This window comes from Schistocerca nitens, chromosome 5 (assembly GCF_023898315.1).
Source record: "Schistocerca nitens isolate TAMUIC-IGC-003100 chromosome 5, iqSchNite1.1, whole genome shotgun sequence".
NCBI classification, from domain to species: domain Eukaryota; kingdom Metazoa; phylum Arthropoda; class Insecta; order Orthoptera; family Acrididae; genus Schistocerca; species Schistocerca nitens.
The window spans coordinates 519,621,627-519,643,229 of NC_064618.1; the positions used below are offsets into that span (position 1 = coordinate 519,621,627).

The 21,603-nt window shown below is 43.1% G+C and overlaps 2 protein-coding genes and 1 pseudogene across 7 annotated transcripts in view; 1 reads left to right on the top strand and 2 right to left on the bottom strand.

Annotated features, from left to right (window-relative positions):
- Nucleotides 1-21,603, bottom strand: part of LOC126260180 (laminin subunit gamma-1-like) — a 389,608-nt gene that overhangs the window by 366,924 nt on the left and 1,081 nt on the right. For all 6 annotated transcript variants that reach the window (XM_049957448.1, XM_049957449.1, XM_049957447.1 and 3 more), the window contains exon 2: nt 19,241-19,351. In XM_049957448.1, the coding sequence (XP_049813405.1) occupies nt 19,241-19,328 (88 nt within the window). In that variant the 5' untranslated portion in view covers nt 19,329-19,351. The remainder of the gene's footprint in view (nt 1-19,240; nt 19,352-21,603) is intronic.
- On the bottom strand, nt 9,913-10,030 carry LOC126261182 (5S ribosomal RNA; annotated as a pseudogene).
- Nucleotides 12,558-21,603, top strand: part of LOC126260183 (glycerol-3-phosphate dehydrogenase, mitochondrial) — a 200,171-nt gene continuing 191,125 nt past the window's right edge. The window contains exon 1 of the mRNA XM_049957455.1: nt 12,558-12,635. The gene's annotated coding sequence lies outside the window, so the exon portion shown is untranslated. The remainder of the gene's footprint in view (nt 12,636-21,603) is intronic.

The following is a 21,603-nucleotide window of genomic DNA, read 5'->3' on the forward strand; positions in this document are numbered from 1 at the left end:
GAAAACGTTGGCGTACGGCCATAGAACGTGATGGAGACTACGTAGAAAAATAGGACATGGACAAGACATGTTGATGTACATTGTCACCAAATACTGATTCTTAACAATAAATATGTTCTAAAAAAATGTGGGGCATTACTTATTGAACGACCCTCGTATGTTATGTGGAAATTCTTAAGCTTGTTTGAGCAGATCCGCGACTGCTAGTAGGCTTGGCTTGGCTTGCTGTTTCCGTGTCTACAATGACCAGTTGTGTAATGAAATGTTTACGCTTCTGTGGCAATGCTTCAACGTATCCGTAGTGCTAGATGACTATGTTCTTCAGTCAGGCACGATCCGTCGCGTAGACACATGTACGCGGCCTACAACAATGTGTGTGCGAACAGAAAAGGGCAGGAGGTTTATTATTCTTCATCCTGGGTGTTGTGACGATGTTTCGACAAAGAAAGCTGTAGTTTACCTCGGAGAAATGAATGCCGACACACTTCAAAAATGTTCATGTGTGTGAAATCTTATGGGACTTAACTGCTAAGGTCATCAGTCCCTAAGCTTACACAGTACTTAACCTAAATTATTCTAAGGACAAACACACACACCCATGCCCGAGGGAGGACTCGAACCTCCGCCGGGACCAGCCGCACAGTCCATGACTGCAGCGCCTAAGACCGCTCGGCTAATCCCGCGCGGCTGACACACTTCAAGAATGGTTCGTTACCCTAATCGTACCACCTGTAAGTGCCATTCCGTACCGTTAAATATGGCATCAGCTGCGTCTAAAACAAAAGATGAGATTTTGGTGTGGTTGAAGGAAAACATATAGAATTTTAACACAGTACATGAAAATCGAAATTTTTGAATAGTGAAAAGATACGAGCAAGAGGCAAGAAGCAGTGTAACTTATTTTCTATCACAGAATGACGGCCAAAATGTTGCACTTGTTCCAGCCTACCATCTCCATCTCGTTGAACGCGTCAAGGATTCAAATTAAAGCAGACGCCGTGGGTCGAAATAAAACATTTACCCTGCGATACACGTAAGGACCGGTGAACCAACACCAGAGAAATGGAACAGCATTGCAAACCACAGGAGATTAAAATGTCGAGTGAAGAAAAGAGCCCAACAGATGAAACAAAATATATTAGGTTTTCTTTTATCAGCCGATGAGAACGGAGCAGTAAAGGTAGCGGTACGGTACCAGTGTTGTCTTGACGAAAGGATATTATTATGACTGCGATGATCTCGGGTTTTTTGTGACCTTCGGCAAACTGAAGTTGTGCGTGCTTGCGTGCGTGTTATGAGGCAAATATTAGTGGCGCACGAAATTTCATAAATAAACGCCAATTTACAGCGGTGCCCGCTGTTCGTGATCTTCTCACCGAATTTTGTGGTGGGTTACTCTCCTGCCAGTACGAATTAAGTTTCCCCCATTCACGGACCATGTGGCTGCCACGAGACCGAGGTAGCACTGATACGAGGAGACCTTGCTCCAGCCAAGGTCACGTTCCTCTAACATCTGGTGTGAAGCAGTTCCAGCTACTCTCTGGGTTATCACAGGGGCCTCACATTGTGTCACGAGTGCGTTAGCCATTAAACTTAATCTACATGCTATCGACACCGAGAGACCATGTTGGTACTGTCATTTAAATTTCTTTTTTCCTTTCTTGATCACTCAAGTCCATCGCACTAAGATAAATTGCAAAACATTAATAATACGGTTAAAAAAGGTAAAGCAATTCCCGTGAAAGTTGAATATGTTAGTACCGCAGTACTGCTTCATAAACCCTCCGCGTGAGAACAAGCGTCAGTGCACTCCAATCGTATAATCTGTAGGCGGCAGGTAACTACGTGTCTGGCAACGCAGGGAGGAAGATTTCAATTTGTAGAAGGTTTAACACAGGCCTGTTCGAAAGGGTAACACCAGGCATTCGTTTGTGGAACACGGGTTTCCTACGTTGTGAATCATTGTCCTATCGATCTTTCTTCTGTACAGCAGAACAAAGGAAAGCGGATGAAAGCTACCCTTTCATGTCGTGTCGGCTTCCTTTATTGCCATCTTCGACATATTGTCGTCAAGATGCCTGCGAGGTGTAGTCAAGTCAAAGCACCCGTTGAGATTCAGTCCCAGGTCCGTGCTGCAAGTAAAGGTGGCCACACACGCAATTGAAAATTTGCGAAGCGTGCAAGACTAAGAACTTAGATTACGCACGCTTGTGCGTCTGTAGCGTAATTTTGCGCAAACATCAGGATTGTTGAACCTGGCTGACGCATGATTGATTTTGTATCATGCAAGTTTGTTTAAACATATCAAAATACATATGGTTGAGCATGTGTACCGATAATGTTCAGGCTTCTAAATCAAAACGTCAGTCGTGAAGCAGTCTTCGCAGCGGAACTATGTCGACCGACATGAAGCTAAGCAATCTCAAATTTATGGGAAAGTTTATTCAACTATTTGAAAGTGTTAACCTTTTTCCAAAGGCGTTAAATCGATGGTCTGTCATGTATACATGGATATCTGAAGCCTTCATACAACCTTCAGCACGCGATAACCCGCAATGTTGCCGTCAGTCTTTCGTGTGTTATTATAGCTTATCTCACGAGTGTGCCCTGCTTTTTTATACAACATGTTGCGACTAAGAGCGGGTTCATACAGGCATCTCTGTTTACCTTGATATTATTATACCAATCATGTGGATATTATATGTTCAGCTCAGATTAATTTAACGTGACATCACGTTTTCGGTTTCATTAATCAGTTTCAGTAACCGCTCAAAACGAAAAAAAAAAAAAATCATCTTCGCCCGAGACCCACGTATTCTAAAGACGTTCACTGAGCGCGATGCCGCAGTGGTTAGCACCTTGGACTCGTGTTGGGCGGAAGAAGGGTCAAATACGCGTCCAGCCATCCAGATTTACGTTTCCTGTGATGTCCCTAAATCGCACCAGGCAAATGCCGGGATCGTACTTTTGTGGAGGGCACGGCCGAATTCCTCCCTCGCCCTTACCCTATCCGAGCTTGTGTTCCGACACCAATGGCCTCGTAGTTAAAGGAATGTTAAATTCTAATCTTCATCTTTTTTACGAAGAGGTGCTTGTCAAAGCCTGCATGGAATGTGGAAAAGTCAAGAGTGTTTGTGCGTGCTTGCATAAAATGCATCATCAGACTTGCTTATCAAACTCACAGTTACGTGTGCGGTGACCTTAATTTCAATCAGCTGATCGTATTACGTGGAGACATCATTTAGCGGACACACTTTTGCTGGAAGACCGTTGGAAGACGACGGGCAGATAAATCGTGAACGAGGAATATTCAGAAAGTAAGTGTACTAGGCTTTTATATTTTTTTAGAAAAATTGTATTTAAAAAATTACAGGATGTTGATACACTTGTTGACTATTTTTCAACGCAATCGCCATAGCGTTCAATGCGTGTGGTGAGCTGTAGTACAAGCTTCTTTATGCCCACCTCTAACAACTCTCCCACCAGCTGCTTCCACCACTTTAGAACCTCTTTCTGCATCTGCTCTTCGGTTGAAAAATTTATTCCACTCATATGTGTCTTCATGGAGGTGAAAAGATGACGATCTTAAAGTACAAAGCCGGAAGAATACGGGGGGTGGTTCAAAACATCCCAACCGCATGAGCCCAAGAGCTTGTTTGTGGCTAAGGCTGTGTGAGGACGGGCAACAAGCACTCTCCTCTCGTCAACATTCCCCTCGTTTTGTTCTTAACGTTCCTTTCCAATTTTTTAGGGCTTCACAATATCGTTGTGTATTGATGGTCTCCACCTGAGGCACAAACTCGACCAAAATTACGTCTTTCCGGTCCAAAAACACTGAAGCCATCCACATTTCATATCCAGTCACAATAGAGTTCAGGAAAACCCCACCTTCCAATTTAAGTCATTCAATGCTCGCGGGCCCTACTATTTCTCTTATGCTACTCTGTCAGCTGCTTTGGGACCCACCTAGCGTGCAGTTTCCGGTAGCCCAGCGTTTCTGTGTGTGACTCATATAAGAGAGTTCTCGTGAGTTGTTGAAACATTGGAGAAGTTTCATCCAGTGTCAATCGGCGATCTTCACGAACAGTTTCCTCGATTTTTTGCACCAACTCATCAGACAAAATGGAAGGTCTTCCATTCCTGTTCGTCATGGACTTTTGTTCTGCCTCCACTAAATTCCCTAACTAACTAAACTCACTCATTGTCTTCAGAACACCTCCGCCGTAAATAATTTTGACTGGCTAAAAAAAGGAAAAGGTTTTAATCCTTCCAGAGTAGGAAGCGGATCACAGCACGCAGCTCACACTTGGCGGTATTTCTTACCAACATCTTTGACACAAGTTGACAATACAACGTGAGTTTACCTACTACCGTGTTCCTGGTTAGGGGATCCCCCCCCCCACTCCTCTACCACTCAGTGTTGCCAACCCTCAAAAAACAAAAAGCCACAGCCCTCTATGTTCATAGTACACTTACTTTCTGAGCATGGCTGGTAGAGCACTAATCACAGGTCATACGACTTAGTCTCCACTACATCCCAATTACAGTATGCTGCAGTCACCAGAAGGGTGATACCATCGAGTTCAGTGTGCGGAACGTTTCGTGAAAATGATGAGCCTACGAAGCGATCAGCCTCGTGATTATTTCGGACTGGTCATCATAGGGAAGAGCGTTTGCAGTACACTGATGATCGACAGTGTCTCCTCGGATATGTCCCAGCTACCGAGCCAAGTGCATCGAACTGGACAGCTGCCGGAGCTCGAGAGCCTTCATCGGACATGAGTGAGAGGTTTGCTTTCAGCAGAGATGGTGTCTGTGTAGGGCTTATTTGTTTCTAGATGGACATTTAGTCAAGCACGTAATTTCATGTAGAGCTATAACAGGATAGATTCATATCGATGAGAACATTGATATTAAGTATTCTGGTTGGCACTGGCTGAAATTCGTCAGCTTGCTCACACTGAGATAAAAGTACTGTGTTGGACCTTCTGTAGGGACAACAATAAGAAGGGCTACTCTATATCTAGTGTTAATCAACAGCTGAGAGGATAACAAGACAATGTCCAGGTCTCGATGCCTACAAGTATGACGAAATCCGCCTGGAAAGCTAAAGATGGAGTGTGTAACGCGGTGTTGGCAGGATCTGTAGTCGGCTTACAAGATGCTCCGAACTGAAGAGCTATGGTCCAGAAAAAGCCACAGACGGAGCACTTGCATGCAACAAGTTAGTTCCAGCCAGGGATTGTGATTCCGCCATTGGAGATGAAACTACCCTCCTAGTCTTACAAGCTGCAGGCAGATCCGATCTGCTGGATGAACTCTCTTTACTATGGCTCGTAATAATAATTAGAGTGGCCCACTGGCCTGGTGGAAATGTTTAAAATGGAGCCACTTCGGCGACTTGCGTGTCCGTAACCTGCCCCAGTAACCCTATCGGGGACAGGGGACTTACAGTTTAAAGGGGAATTTGAACTAGGTGTCGTTCCTGTTGAACTTTCGCATCATCGAGGGGTAAAAGCTAGGTTAAAGTTAAACTGAAATATTCCGTTGACCGACCAGGAATCGATATTGCGATCTTTCGGTGATTAGGCATGCAATTTACTTCTAGATCACAAAGCCCGAAGATCCTATAGCTACCTCGTAGTTTCTGGATACGACGTTGAGGTACATCCTTACACCTGCACATTAAGTGGTGATTTGATCCTACGGTACAACACTGGGCCACTAGGTCGTTTCTCGTGAACAGCGTTTCCGGTAGCCCAGCGTTTCTGTGTGTGACTCATATAAGAGAGTTCTCGTGAGTTGTTGAAACATTGGAGAAGTTTCATCCAGTGTCAATCGGCGATCTTCACGAACAGTTTCCTCGATTTTTTGCACCAACTCATCAGACAAAATGGAAGGTCTTCCACTCCTGTTCGTCATGGACTTTTGTTCTGCCTCCACTAAATTCCCTAACTAACTAAACTCACTAATTGTCTTCAGAACACCTCCGCCGTAAATAATTTTGACTGGCTAAAAAAAGGAAAAGTTTTTAATCCTTCCAGAGTACGAAGCGGATCACAGCACGCAGCTCACACTTGGCGGTATTTCTTACCAACATCTTTGACACAAGTTGACAATACAACGTGAGTTTACCTACTACCGTGTTCCTGGTTAGGGGATCCCCCCCCCCTCACTCCTCTACCACTCAGTGTTGCCAACCCTCAAAAAACAAAAAGCCACAGCCCTCTATGTTCATAGTACACTTACTTTCTGAGCATGGCTGGCAGAGCACTAATCACAGGTCATACGACTTAGTCTCCACTACATCCCAATTACAGTATGCTACAGTCACCAGAAGGCAAATAATTCTTCGTAAGGTGCTTGATCCCGTACTGAAATCACTCAACAGAGGAAACGCCACGCTATCTGACGAGATACCAGTTAGATTCAACACAGAGTATGCGAAACAACTTGTCCCTCTTCCATCAATAGTGTACCTTAGGTATCTATTGAGGAGCAAAGCGTTCCTTATGGTTGAAAAGAAGCACACACAGGTCATTCTCATTTTCAAGAAGGGTCGTCGAACAGGGGCGCAAAACTATAGGCCTACATCTCTGCCGTCGGTCCGTTATAGAATTTTAGAACATATTTTAAGCTCGCATATTACGACATTTCTGGAGACCGAAAATCTCCTCTGTAGAAACCAGCCTGGGTTTCGAAAACAACGATCGTCTGAAACCTAGCTCGCTTTGATCGTCAACGAGACCGAGAAAGTTGTAGATAAAGGCGACCGCGTTCCTTGGCTTCCGGAAGGACTGTTCCGCACTGCACCTACTCAACAAAATACGAGCGCATAGATTATAGAGATGGGATGACAGCTACACTCAGTTTCCGAACACGACCTAGAAAGTGACATTTCCAAGAAAGCGTCCCATCTGTCAATAATTTGATCTGTACCACTTCAGTAACTACTGGATCATCCTGCGTTTTGCTTTCCAATCTGATGAAAACCACTGCTCTGCTTGTTCTCTGATGAGTCGTGATTTCATGTTGACCATGACAACGAATGCTCTTGCGCCAGGTAATAATGTGGATCACGGGATAACTTCGTACTTGTACTCGAAACTTCGAGATTATTGATTTATCTAGCGAGCAGCTGTTAGTCTCTAAGAAAGAATAGACATACACATTATTGGTAAAGCGCCTTGTTCGATTCGGGAAAGTTAAATGGAGGAGATCCTTCCATCTTTGAGAGAGACCCAGAGAGGGTTCCTTTGAAAGTAACACTGCCGATTTCCTCCCACGCGGCTCCGTAGCCAATGTCGCTAACACACGCTGTCCGGTGCCCTCGACTCGGAAGTAAGCCGGTTCGAATTTTGGCGGTGGAAAATTTTCGCTGCGACCACTCCGGCCAGGCCAGGCCAGGCCAGGGGAGAAGTAGTTCCTGATCGCCAATCTTTGCGCCAGTGTCTCTAATTATATTCTAAACCTCTTAGAGGTGTCTCATGAAGTGAGGTCACGTGATAGTTGATGGTGACACTTCCGTCTGATGTGGACGTTAGGCTCGGCGGTACTCTTAGTGCTGTTCCAGAGGAATAGGTGATATGCTGGCACCGGGTTTCTCCCTCTCCCTTCCCTCCATCCACAACAACACAATCTCGACTGTATAAGCACTCATCACAATCAATCACAAATGCAGATACACACTTGACAATTCACAACACGTCGGAGGAAGGCAACGTCAAACCACTTCCAATAGGATCTTGTCTATAACGGTAGCGCAGGATTCCTGCTCCGACTGCTGTCTTTCCCTGACTATGGAACTACTTCAACTTTTGGTTTCCTCCCCTGTCCTTCCCAATCAGAGCTCCGTCTGTAACGACCTCGACGAGGCGTAAAATCCTAATGCTCCTTCTAACTTTCGAACTGTCATATCTTCAAGCGATACGAGACTCTCATTTTTGTGCCTCACTGTGTATATTTCCCCAGTTACTATCGACACTATATCGCTCCTCGCAAATAAATAAATAGATAAATAAATAAATAAAGTAAAATAAAATTAATAAAAAAATAAAAAAAGGAAGAAAGAAAACTCATTCTGTGCCCCTAAACGCCCTCTTGACATTCATTTTCGTATGGAATGACAAAATGTCCAGAATTCATCAATAATCCCTGCTCCATAGATAGCAACTAGATGTGAACGTACAGGGGTTGGATAAAAATATGGAAACACCGCGAGAAATGCATACTGGAACATAAATGCAGATGCTCACAATGTCTGCAGATTGCACTGTTGTATTTGTTCACCGACGACACCTATGCAAAGTCCTCAATACGTTGCAAATCTCAGTCGTGATCAGAACAGTGTTCTGTGTAGTTGCGACTGCGCTATGTCGGAGCCAAATGAATTCGAATCTGGGCAAATTGTAGGTGCTAGTATGGATAGTTTTTCAGTAATTGAGGGAGACGAAGTGTTGAGCGTTTCAAGAAATACCGTATCGCAGATTTATGCAGCATACAGGGAAAGCGGAAAAATATCCGCTAAATCACAACGCGGATAAAAGTGTGTGTTGAGTGACAGACGTCATTGAAGAGGACTGGAACAAGAAAGAAGGGGACGAAAGCTGCGAAAGCTACTGCAGAACTTAGGGCCTAATATCGCACCCTTGAACACTGTCAGAACCAAGACAACACGAAGGGAGCTCCGAAAGCTGGAAACTGCACGGCTAGCTGGAATTCCAAAACCACGCATTAGTGATTCAGTTGCCTGTAATAGGAAAACGTGATGCCGAAGCAATTAAAATGGTCTATTGAAGCAATGGAAGAAAGTCTTTTGATCGGATGAGTGTTGTTGCACACTGTTTCTAGCTTATGGCCGAGTTTAGGTCCCAAGAATAAAACATGGTGGTGGTTTGGTAATGATTTGGGCAATCATAGCGTGGTAATCCATGGGCCCCATGAGTACTCTGCAAGATCGCGTTACTACCAAGAATTATGTGACCGTTTTGGCTGATCAGGTCCATCTCATGGTACAGTGTTTGTTCCCCAGTGGTGCTGCTGTGTTCCAGGACGACAGGGTCCTGTTGCCACAGTTCGCATCGTCCAGGACTGGTTTTGTGATCACGCGGGGAACTGCCCCGTCTCCCCGTCCACCATAGTCACCAAATCTCAATATTTTCGAGCCTTTGTGGTCTACTTTGGAGAGAAGGGTGTGTGATCGCTATCCACCTCCGTCATCGTCACCTGAATTTGCCACTATTTTACAGGAAGAATAGTATAAGATTCCCTGGAAAACCATTCCGAGTGGTCTGTAAACTGTTTTGAATGTCTACAGTTTTCCCACGCCGTATTAGTGTTTCCCTCTTTTTGTCCACACCCTGCATAATAGTGGTAATTATATTAATGATCAGTATTTCGCCAGTTGCTCACTTATCACACTTGTCTAAAAACTGTCTTGTCATATCCTGAGTCCTATAGACAATCATTACGGAGCTCATTCTTCTACAGCTATACTCTACGAAATCCTATTGTCTGTTTGGAACAGGCTACTTTTCATTGCATCACGTTCGTGCTGTTATTTAGTATAAAAAAAACCTGCCGGGTATTTTCTGGTGCAGACAGCAGAGACGAGATCTTAACAAACCGTGTGCCAGATGTCACTGTTTGCTAAAATTGAAATCTTTTCTAATGTTTATAAGATTTTCGGGCATTGTTACACTAAAGACAAGGCGTTCCGTCTTCAGGCCACAAGTGGCCCATCGGGACCATCGGACCGCCGTGTCATCCTCAGCTGAGAATGCAGGTAGGAGGGGTGTGTGGTCAGCACACCGCTCTCCCGGTCGTTATGATGGTTTTCTTTGATTGGAGCCGCTACTAAGCGGTCGAGTAGCTCCTCTATTGGCATCACGAGGCTGAGTGCACCCAGAAAAATGGCAACAGCGCATGGTGACCCGGATGGTCACCCATCCAAGTGCCGGCCACGCCCGACAGCGCTTAACTTCGGTGATCTGACGGGAACCGGTGTATCCACTGCGGCAAGGCCGTCGCCCATTGTCACACTAACCGAAAAAATAGCAACACCAAAAACTAATTAATTTAGAGCACTTACATTTCGGGAATACATTTGTCTAGGTAACATATTTAAGTCATTAACATTCGAAGATCACGGGTAAATGTGCGCCCGAGATAAGCCATTGTAAATGTGAAATGTTGGTGCATTCATAACTGGCGTAACCGCCATAATGTTGAATGCAAGCGTACAAACGTACATGCATTGTGCTGTACAGGTTCCGATGTCAGTTTGTGGGATGGAGTTCCATTCCTGTTGCACTTGGTTGGTCAAAATGGGGACGGTTAACGCCGTTTTTGGAAGACGCTGGAGTTGTCGTCCGATGATGTCCCGTATGTTCGGGATTGGAGACAGATCTGGTGGTTCAAATGGTTCAAATGGCTCTGAGCACTATGGGACTCAACTGCTGTGGTCATCAGTCCCCTAGAACTTAGAACTAGTTAAACCTAACTAACCTAAGGACATCACACACATCCATGCCCGAGGCAGGATTCGAACCTGCGAGCGTAGCAGTCGCACGGTTCCGGACTGCGCGCCTAGAACCGCGAGACCACCGCGGCCGGCGACAGATCTGGTGATCTAGCAGGCCAAGGCAACGTGTCGACATACTGTAGAGCGTGATGGGTTACAACAGCGGTATGTGAGCGAGCGTTATCCTATTAGATAAACACCCCCTGGAATTCTGTTCATGAGCCGGCCGAAGTGGCCGTGCGGTTAAAGGCGCTGCAGTCTGAAACCGCAAGACCGCTACGGTCGCAGGTTCGAATCCTGCTTCGGGCATGGATGTTTGTGATGTCCTCAGGTTAGTTAGGTTTAACTAGTTCTAAGTTCTAGGGGACTAATGACCTCAGCAGTTGAGTCCCATAGTGCTCAGAGCCATTTTTGAACAATTCTGTTCATGAATGGCAGCTCACCAGGTCTAATCACCAAATTGTGTAATTTTACTGTCAGGCCGCCGCGTGTGGTAATCACTGGAGTGCTCCTCCTGTCATATGAAATCGCACTTCAGACCGTAACTCCAAGTGTAGGTCCAGCGCGTATAGAACGCAGACAGGTTGGCTGCAGTCCTCAAATGACCTTCTCCTAACCAACCCATCGCCATCACTGGCACGGATACAGAAGCAGCTTTGATAGAAACACAGCAGACCTCCACTCTGCTCTCCAATGACCTCTTGCTTGACATCACTGAAGTCGCAAATGCCTGTGGTTTGGGATAAGTGGGATGTAAGCTACAGGGCGTCTGGCTCGGAACGTCCTTGAAGTAACCCATCTGCAACAGTTCGTTGTGTCGTTGTGGTACCAACTGCTGTTCAGATTGCTGCAGCAGATGCAGTACGATGCGCCAGATGCATACCCCGAACATGAAAGTCTACCCTCTCGATACTGCCACGTGTCTGTCCAGAGACCGGTCTTCTTGCGACCTCGCACACTGTCGTGATCCCCACTGCCAGCAGTCATGTACAGTGGCTACATTCGTCCCGAGTATTACTGCAGTATCACAGAAGGAACATCCTCCTTCGCGTAGACCTATTACACGACCTAGTTCAAACTCAGGTGTTGATAATAGCGCCTTTATCGCCTTAAATGCGTTCTTGACTGACATCCACTCACCACGTCCAGTCTCAAAGGTAACAAACGCTCACGACCGTTACAGCGTGTCTTTAAAGCAAACCTGATTTGCGATGCTCTTAAGAGACTATCGCGAATTTGGAATAGGTATCACTCTTTCAGATGTACAAACTTGCCTGCCAATTTTCATTTATGTGCCACAACTCCCTCTTAGCGTCGCGATCTTTTTTTTTGTCAGTGTATTTAGACAGACTCCACCATGCACGGCCCATTACGAAGGCGTCTGCGCCACGATAAAACAGATACAGACGTTCAAAACTAAGAAAATACAGAATTAAAAAATAAAAATCTTCCAGGGCTTTCAAGAAAACGAGAAATGCAAAAGTACTGAGGAGAAAGAACGGAGAATAGCGACCCACAGCGAACTTGAATACATAGGCCGCAAATGGCCGAATTCGATGATGAAGAGAAAGCTGTAAAGTCGGGTAATGTAGTTGTTGGTCAAGATTAGCCCAGATATATCCCCCTTCAGCTCCAAGTGTAGATTGGAACGAACCAAAACCTACGCACTGTCGTGTTCTACGGGGAACGTTCGCGCCATGACGACGCGGAACCGAGTTTATCTCGTAACCACAAGGAGATAATACATGACGTTTCAGCTGCAGACGTGACTTCGCGCCAGTGACATAACTGTTTATCGCGAGGAGGCGCTGTGACGCGCTCGCCAAAAACGGCTTACGAAAGATTTGTGACAAAGCTTCTCGAATAGCGCCAGTATCTCCATCCGCATTTTGCTCGACGGTTGCAACATTGCATCAGTCGGCATTCCTCAGCGCCCCCCTCATATGATATCGCGACGCATTCGATAAGCCCAGTTCTCCCAAAGTTAACGTAGTTCTCTCGTTCTTCCAGTGACTGGTGAATCTTCTCCACCGCGTGGTCTCAGCGCCGTGAACATCGCCACAGTGGAAAACGTGTATCGCTTGCGACGTCACCAACAGTGCTCGCTAATTAGGTAAGTACAGTGCTTACTAAATCAGATTTTTCTTTTGTGTATTCTAAGACGCCCACGATCTGCAGATCACGCTGCTGCTTACATTGTAGCACCGCACTTAAGTTCAGTATGCATTTTACTTGGAAGGAACCTAACACTAAGATGACAGAAATGTACTATATGTAGGGTATTGCATGGTAATTCGTATCTGTTCATTACTGTCACTATTCGTTTAGTTCAGATGGATGTACGTTCCTTGTGTCTTTAATACGCGTAGTTTTTCACTATTGATACAGTTCGAGAAAATAGCTATCGAATTAGAAATGATTTTTTTTTTTTTTTACATTTAGCTATAGCCAGTTCAGGTTTTGAAAAGAATTTACGAAAGTAATATAATAAAAAAATGGTGTTTCAAGAGTGATGGTGAAACAAATATTTCTTTGAAAGTATTTAAGAATTCTATTCAGCGCTCGCTTCGAGAAGTTTTCAACACACGCTTCCAAAGATTTTTAACATTTGAAAGTATACAATTACTCCAGACAGTTCTAATTCTCTACATGGCTCATGTACTCAGAGTCGGAACGAGTAGTTATGTGTTGATCCTCGTTGCGCAATCACAGAAATGTCAAAGTGAAGGCCGTTTAGTGCTATCTTCCTCGTTGCTAGGGACGTGTCCATAATGAAATTATATTCAGTGATCTTGTAGTGCAGTATTGTGTTTGTACTGTTATTCATACCTATAACTTTAAAACGAAGGTACAGGCACATAGACTGCTTTATTTGAACACCGCCAAAGAGGCTGCAGATCTCCATATCCACATCCGATAGATCCACTTACACCAGTGTACTAAGCTTGTTTCTACGAGACACTACAGAGAGCGCCAGAGTCGAGACGCTGTTGCATTGAGTGGCATTTTGTACTGTTCATCACCTCTCCTTTTTTCCCGCTACACCAAAGACACTCTTAGATCGGCGAAGGAGAAAAGAGACCCACTTGCAATGTCGGGAATATACCGTATACCATGCACATGCGGAAAAGTTTATGTCGGAATGACTGGACGATCCATCAATACCAGGATCAAAGAGCATAAGCGACATTGCAGGTTGGGGCAGGTGGAGAAATCGGCCGTGGCAGAGCACGCACTGAATGAGACCGACCACGTAATAAAATCCACCGACACGGAAGTTCTGGCTGTAGAGAAGCACTATCACACGCGCTTGTTCAGAGAAGCTGTACAAATACAAAAACACGCGAACAGTTTGAACAAGAAAGAGGAAAGCCTTAAGGTAAACGGATCCTGGCTTCCCATACTGCAGCGAACGACCGTCGCAGGTAGCAAGAGGAGAACCGCACCGGAAATGACCGCGGAGAAGCCCTCGAACGTTGGCGCGCCGGGTACATATAGTCTGCGCCCGCGAGCTCGGCTACAGTTCACCACCGGCAATGGAGGGTGAAGCTTTGACAATGCCAGCCACTCGTGCTGGCGAAACGTCAGAAAAATCATTAGATGAACGTCGGCCGAAGAACCCGAGACAGAAGCCAATAGGCAGTTTGTCAACAAGTGGCCACGAAAGCCTTAACAATTTTGTATTCGCAGACTATCTCTAGTCTGTTTGTTTCACATACCACTTGAAACGCCATATTTACGTGCAGCAGTCACTCCTGGATATCTGATGGTGGATTAATTCCGAAACGCGTAATATGAACAATAAAGTCATTCTTCGCCTGTCCTTTGACTTTTACCATTGCGACCCAGTTAGCCAGAATGCAGAATTACTGATTAGAACTGTGACCCTCCGGTAGCAACTGCGGTTCTTCTTCGACAAATAAATAAACGTCTGATGACGTATTCTGAGTATTTTCATTCATTCATTCATTCAAAAATGCCACATGGCATAATGTTCTGGAGTAATTCGTCTTTAAGAAAGAAGATCCTCATCGCTCAGAAACGTGCTGTAAGAATAACGTGTGTTTATTCAAGATAATAGTGTTGGTCATTTTGACTATTGATTCACAGCGGTCTAAATTTATTCCCTCATGAAGTCTGTTGTAAATAATCCACTGTAGTTCGAAAGGAGCAATGATGACAAAATTACAATACCATAAGAAAAAATGGCATTTATTACTCTATATCAAGGTTATCTTTAGCACAAAAAGGGTTGCACACTGCTGTATAAAAATTTTGGATCAGCTACCCTCTGATATAAAATGTCTGACATGGAAGTTAAATTTAAAAACGAACTGACAAATTTTCTTCTTGACCCCTCCTTCTGTTCTACAGAATAATTTCTCCTGTTGTCCTATGTAAAAGACGGTGAGTAGTAATTACTAATTGAAATCTCTACTTAAATAATAAAAAATTTCTAAGTGTCAGCACGTATATATATATATATATATATATATATATTGCATATGAATGTTTAATGTGAATGTATAATGTCTCGCCGGCCGAAGTGGCCGTGCGGTTAAAGGCGCTGCAGTCTGGAACCGCAAGACCGCTACGGTCGCAGGTTCGAATCCTGCCTCGGGCATGGATGTTTGTGATGTCCGTAGGTTAGTTAGGTTTAACTAGTTCTAAGTTCTAGGGGACTAATGACCTCAGAAGTTGAGTCCCATAGTGCTCAGAGCCATTTGAACCATTTTTATAATGTCTCTTTTCCACACCATTACGATTAGTCGTTCAAATGATCCATGGAACATGAAACTAACACGTCCATATAGTTTTGGTATCAAAGACGTTCTTTGTCCAATAGATGTGTGCCACATGTGACTCCACTACAGAGAAGCAGGATCCCTGATTTCTAATGATAATGTTAATCTACTACATATCCCTTAGACAAACATCGAAACAATTAGGAAGTCGATATATTTTACGAAATTAAAATTTCACAGCTGTTGACCAAACAGAAATGGTGTTAATTTAATTAATTGATCTTCTAGAAGACTCATCTTTTGTCACAAATTTTAACGTTTCACTACAGCATTTAGCACATGCATTGTGAATGGAACATATTTTGGGCTTTATCTTGTTAGAGCTCCTAAAAAGCATTAACTTTGGTTTGCACTTTTATAATTGTATTCATTTTCTAAGACAAAATCATACCATAAGCGCCAAGTATTTCATTTGCCTTATGTGAATATACTCGCACTACAGGAGATCGATGCTGCTGAAATTTATTCTTATCCATGACTGGAAAAAACAAATTGAATTTGGAAACAATTCTCTATGCCCTATGTTGTCAGCAATAATTTTCCAAGACAATCGACAATATACCGTGCCCAGAAAGTCTCCACTTACTGGTTCAGACCTCACTTTAAAATGCCTACCAATTCTTTGCAGAGGGACCATCTCCATTGCTAGCCCTGAATTGAGAACTGTCCGCAACTATTTAGCCTTTCCATTTCCACCACCCCTTTCCGAAGAAAAATTCTGCATTTCCAATCAAAATAACAGAATTTGTTTATCGTTAATTGTGAGAGTTAACTGTTCACATACCAACGCAACAGAAGGTGGGAGTTTCTTTTTAGTGAACATCTGGGAAATAATCTTTTACAATAATTCGTATCGATACGAAATCGAGAAACCCAGCGTCGTTAGTCGTTTTCACTACACATCATAGCTAAGTAGTAACACACGCAATACATAACATTTGTAAAGTAACATCTTATTACATTGATTTATCGGCGACAGTTGTGTGAGTCAAGTGATAAGAAGCAACCGTCATCCACTCATTCCTCATTCTTGCTGACCGCATGTTACGACCTTGAGAGAGCGGAATAAGCAGTAAACTTCGTTTGTTACTTACAGCTCGAAGGAGCATCACATAAACTCTGTGAGTATTTACAAGGCAACAGTACTCATCTCTGTAACAGCGTATCTTTTGTGTCGACCATCTCTCTGAATACTGCACTACTCCTGTAGTTACATTTGGCCTAATCTGTTCGTAGTTCGCGTGGATGTCACTAGTACCTCATTGACAGATCAAAACACTGGACCAAGTTTTTCCACGGGATGCAGTAAACGATAAGATACATGCCTATATAAAGAGTTACTGAAGTAAGTTTTGAAAATAGAACAATGAACTTTTCGAACGTTGTTCTGTAGCTCTTGGAATGGAGAGTATAATGGTGTAACATATGTTAAGATTTACATTTTAAATACTCGCAGGAACGCGGGACATGTACAGAATTTGTGGGCTGAGGCTGCAGGTTCACTGTAATTCGTCCTTCATTTGACGTGATTGTCACTTTAAGAAGCAAAAACTCCTATGTGTCACTGGACTTGGCCTTTACATTTAGCATGTTTTCCACCTTTTCTTCTAATAGTTTCATTGCAAGCTTTATCAATATAGACCTGAACGCTGCAAGCTTTATCAATATACACCTGAAGGCCATATTCCTGGTGCTGTCTAATGTAGTTAAAAGAAATACATAACTCCATTAAAAACCTGTTGTATAAATATCGTGGACAGTACAAAACTGAGAGTATTAACAAGTAGTTAAACACTTGCCCGTTAGTGTACAGCTAGTCTTTGGAAACGTTTATCAGTTTACAAAACCTTAAAAGATGAAATAGTAAAGGCAGCAGAGGATCGAATAGGTAAAAAGACAAGGCCTAGCAGAAATGCTTGGATAACACAAGAGATACTGAATTTAATTGAAGAAAGGAGAAAATATAAAAATGCAGCAAATGAAGCAGGCGGAAGACAATACAAACATTTAAACAATCAGATCGACAGGAAGTGCAAAATGGCTGAGCAGACTAGCTAGAGGACAAACGTAATGTATGTACTTAGAAGCGTATTTCACAAGAGGAAAATCAAAGAGGCCTTTGGGGAAAAGAGAAGCAGCATAAATATCAAGAGCTCAGAATCGAAACCAGCTCTAAGCAGAGAGAGGAAAGCTGAAAGATGGAAGGAGTTCATGGAGGGTCTGTAAAGGGAGATGGAATTGAAGGCAATGTTATAGAAAGGGAAGTGAACGCAAATGAAGATGAGATGGGTGATATGATACGAGGAGAATTTGGCAGAGCTCTGAAAGTTTCAAATTGAAACAAGGCCAGGGAGTAGACGATATCCCGTCAGAACTACTGGTAGCCATGGGAGAGCCAGCCATGACAAAATTCTTCCATCTGCCGTGCAAGATGTATGAGACAGGCGAAGTATCCTCAGACTTCAAGAAGAATGCCATAATTCCAATTTCAAAGGAAGCAGTTGCTGATAGGCAGGAAAATTACCGAACTATCAATTTAATAAGTCGTGGTTACAAAATATTGACAATAATTCTTTACAGAAGAATGGAAAAAGTGACAGAAGCCGACCTCGGGGAAGATCAGTTTGGATTCCGGAGAAATGTAGTAACATACGAGGCAATACTGACCATACGATTTATCTTAGGAGATAGGTTAAGGAAAGGCAAACGTACATTCATAGCATTTGTGAACTTAGAGAAAGAGCGAAAGGCTATTTACAACATCTACAGTAACCAGACGGCAGTAACAAGAGTCGAGAGGCACGAAAGTGAGCAATGACTGAGAAGGGAATGAGAGAGCTTTGTAGCCTATCCCCGATGTTATTCGGCCTGCATACTTAACAAGCAGTAAAGGAAACCAAACAAAAATTCGGAGTAGGAATTAAAGCTCAGGGAAAAGAAATCTAACCTTTGAGGTAATTCCATCAGACACGGAAAAGGGCATGAAAGAGCAGTTAAACGGTATGGACAGTTTCTTGAAAGGTGGGTATAAGTTGAACCTCAACGAAAGCAAAAGAAGGATAATGGAATGCAGTCGAATTAAATTAGGTGATGCTAAGGGACTTAGATTAGGAAATGAGACACTTAAAATAGTAGATGAATTTTGCTGTTTGGGCAGCAAAATAACTGACGATGACCGAATAGAGAGGATGTAAAGTGTAGACTGGCAATGGCAAGAGAAGTATCTCTGAAGAAGAGAAATTTTTTAACTTCGAAAATAGATGTTAGGAAGTCTTTTCTGAAAGTATTTTTCCGGAATGTAGTCATGTGTGAGAGGGAAACATGGACGAAAACAGTTTGGACAAATAGAGAAGAGAGACTCCGAAATGTGGTGCTACAAAAGAATGTTGAAGATTAGATGAGTAGATCACGTAACTAACGAGGAGATACTAAGTAGAATTGGGTAGACAAAACATTTGTGGCACAACTTGATCAAAAGAAGGGATCTGTTGTTAGGGCACAATCTGAGACATCAAAGGATCACCAATGTAGTACTGGAGGGAAGTGTGGGGGGTAAAAGATGTAGAAGGAGACCATAGCGATGAACACAGTTAGCAGATTCAAAAGGACGTAGGCTGCAGTAGTTATTCGGATATGGAGAGGCTCGCACAGGATAGAGTAGCATGGAGAGCTCCATCATAGAAGTCTTCGGACCGGTAACCACAAAAACATGGATGTCAACGTTACATGACTCATACTGAATTGAATGATGTGTTTCAGTTAAGTCATACTCGCAGAAATCCGTTACAGTGAAGCACACATTCAACTTCCTGTTTGTAGCGCACAATGATATAGTAGATTTGCTACTCTTCTTTCTCTGTATCCGTGCTCTGCTGAAATATAAATAATCTGCCAGACTAGCCGCAGCACTTACTGGAATCTGAGAACCAGGGCGTGATGCCGTCCCAAGTGGTGGGTTCTACGGATGCTGCCAGCAACAAGATTGACACCAGTAGACACATGGCGAACTGTAAGTGAGGCGCACCTGCAACACAAGACACAAAAGACGTTCGCTAGCACTCAAGAACAGTTTGCTGCGCCTTTTCCAATGCGTTAATTAACCAAACACTTATTTAAGAATGATGGAGGACGAAGCAGAGAAGTCGTGTGAGGAGGGAAAGCAAGAGAGTTTAACCAAGCCAGTATCGGCAACGGAACACTAGCAAGAGCATGTAAAGCAACTAGCCGTGAACTTCTTGGAGGAATCAGCCCAGCTGCTCACTGCTCTCCGAACACCTTATCAGAATGGACAGAATACGGCTTTAATCATGGTTTTCCCAGCTAACACCAGAAAAATCCAAAGTAATTATACTGAACTCCAACCGACAAAGATATTAAATTAATAGCGATTAACTGTAGAAGAATTCTCAAAGTTCCAAAGTTTTAACGATTTTTGTAAAGCAGTCGGAGTGGTGATACTAAGCACAGAAACTTAACTGACTCTACAAAGTGGATCTTTGAAGCAAACCGAAGCACTTTTTTAACGAAAAGCCAGGCTACTCGGGATGAAATGTGGAAAATTCGCAGTGGTGAGCAACAAACACAGATTATTCATTGTGGCAAGTTTAGTGTGCATGAGTGATGCTTTGGATCCTACTAACCCTAGATTACTAAACCCTTGTAAAATTCAGGACTGCAGTAAGGTGTGTAAAATAGGAAATTTCGTACTGATTTGATATGTAATATACCGTACCATTGGATATTTAATAATTATAATCAACTAAAGCATAACCTATAAATTATGTCTTCCCTTGAATAAAATGTGGAACAGTAAACTTAACGATGGTTTAGTAGCAATGTAACATATTCCTTCCTTTGGAGTTCTAGGGTTAATTATTACATGCAGGCTCAAAGTTACAGAAAGGTGGGACGTGAATTAAGGCAGCTGGTTCCCCCCTTTTCTGTCAGTGTTATAAAGAGAAACGATTTCGCCTTTTTTGTGCTCAGACAGCAGCATTTTTCCGCTATTTCTGTGTGTACGAAAGTAATGCATTTAACTGTGTTATAATTATTGGTTACAAGGTATAGACTGTCCATTGCTTGTACTCGGTGTCCTTTTTTCTGCGGATCTGAAGATGATCACCACTGACCGAAATCGAGAGTCGATGGACAATTATTATTTTGGGGGGGGGGGGGGGGAGGGGGGGGGGGAACGGGGTCGTAGACTGCAATAAATGAAACAAGTTCTGAACTTCGTGTACTACTTTTCTAATTCGCGACTATGTCGTAGCTTGTGAAATACTGCATATTCTCCTTCCTACTCAATTCTATAATGCTCTGTGGGAACAGTGTTTTCATGTCAATTCTATCAACGCGTTGCATCTAATTTTATGACAAAAACATCAACAGAGTAACCGTATACAAATAATTATCATGTCCATAAAATAAGTGAAACGTTTGTTTGAAAAGAACAGCCCATCGCCTGTTACATGACAATTTTTTAAATGGGTATGCATCTGGACTTTATCTTATAATACGTAATTGTCTTACCCGCTATGCATCCCAGTGAAACGAATCGGGCTCGAGCTTGAATCGCACAAGCTTCTAATTAGTTACTTCTTTCTGAGAAAGTATCCTTGCCGCAACCGTGGTTGGAATGAACACTAGCACCGGTTTTATTAGAGGATCTGCCTAACAATTAGTTCTGATGTGCAGACGTGACAGGCATTGCACACTGAACCAATAGATTACAGCCGTAACTCCATAGAAAACAGAAAAATAGGCAATAAATAAACAAATAAACAAATATCTGATGCCACCCATAGGAACCTTCCTGTAAGTGACGGTGTGAAAATGACTCTACAAAGGAAATACCTACAAAACACTCGTGCAACCCACTTTAAAGTTGAAACGTCCCCTTAGAAAAATTATTGAATTACTGTGCTGGTAAACCCCTTACGTTATTTGATTTCCAAACAGCTGAGCAGAACTGAACGTACTCAGACATTTCGCTCTTTACTTATTCTGATCAACACTAAACTGACACACAATATTTTTTTAGCGCAACGCAATCTGACTTTCAAAAATCCCTAGAAAAGAATGGCCCTGACTGGCAATAACCTATACCATGAATCACTTACCTCACAAAAATCTTCATTACTCGAACTACTACAATACAACGAGCCCCAATACTGCCAGCTAAATAAAAGATTCTAACTACTGAAGGGACTAACTGCTGATAGGCATAGTTAGCAAATGAAAGATTTTGATAAAGAACGAACAATGTATTTACCTTAA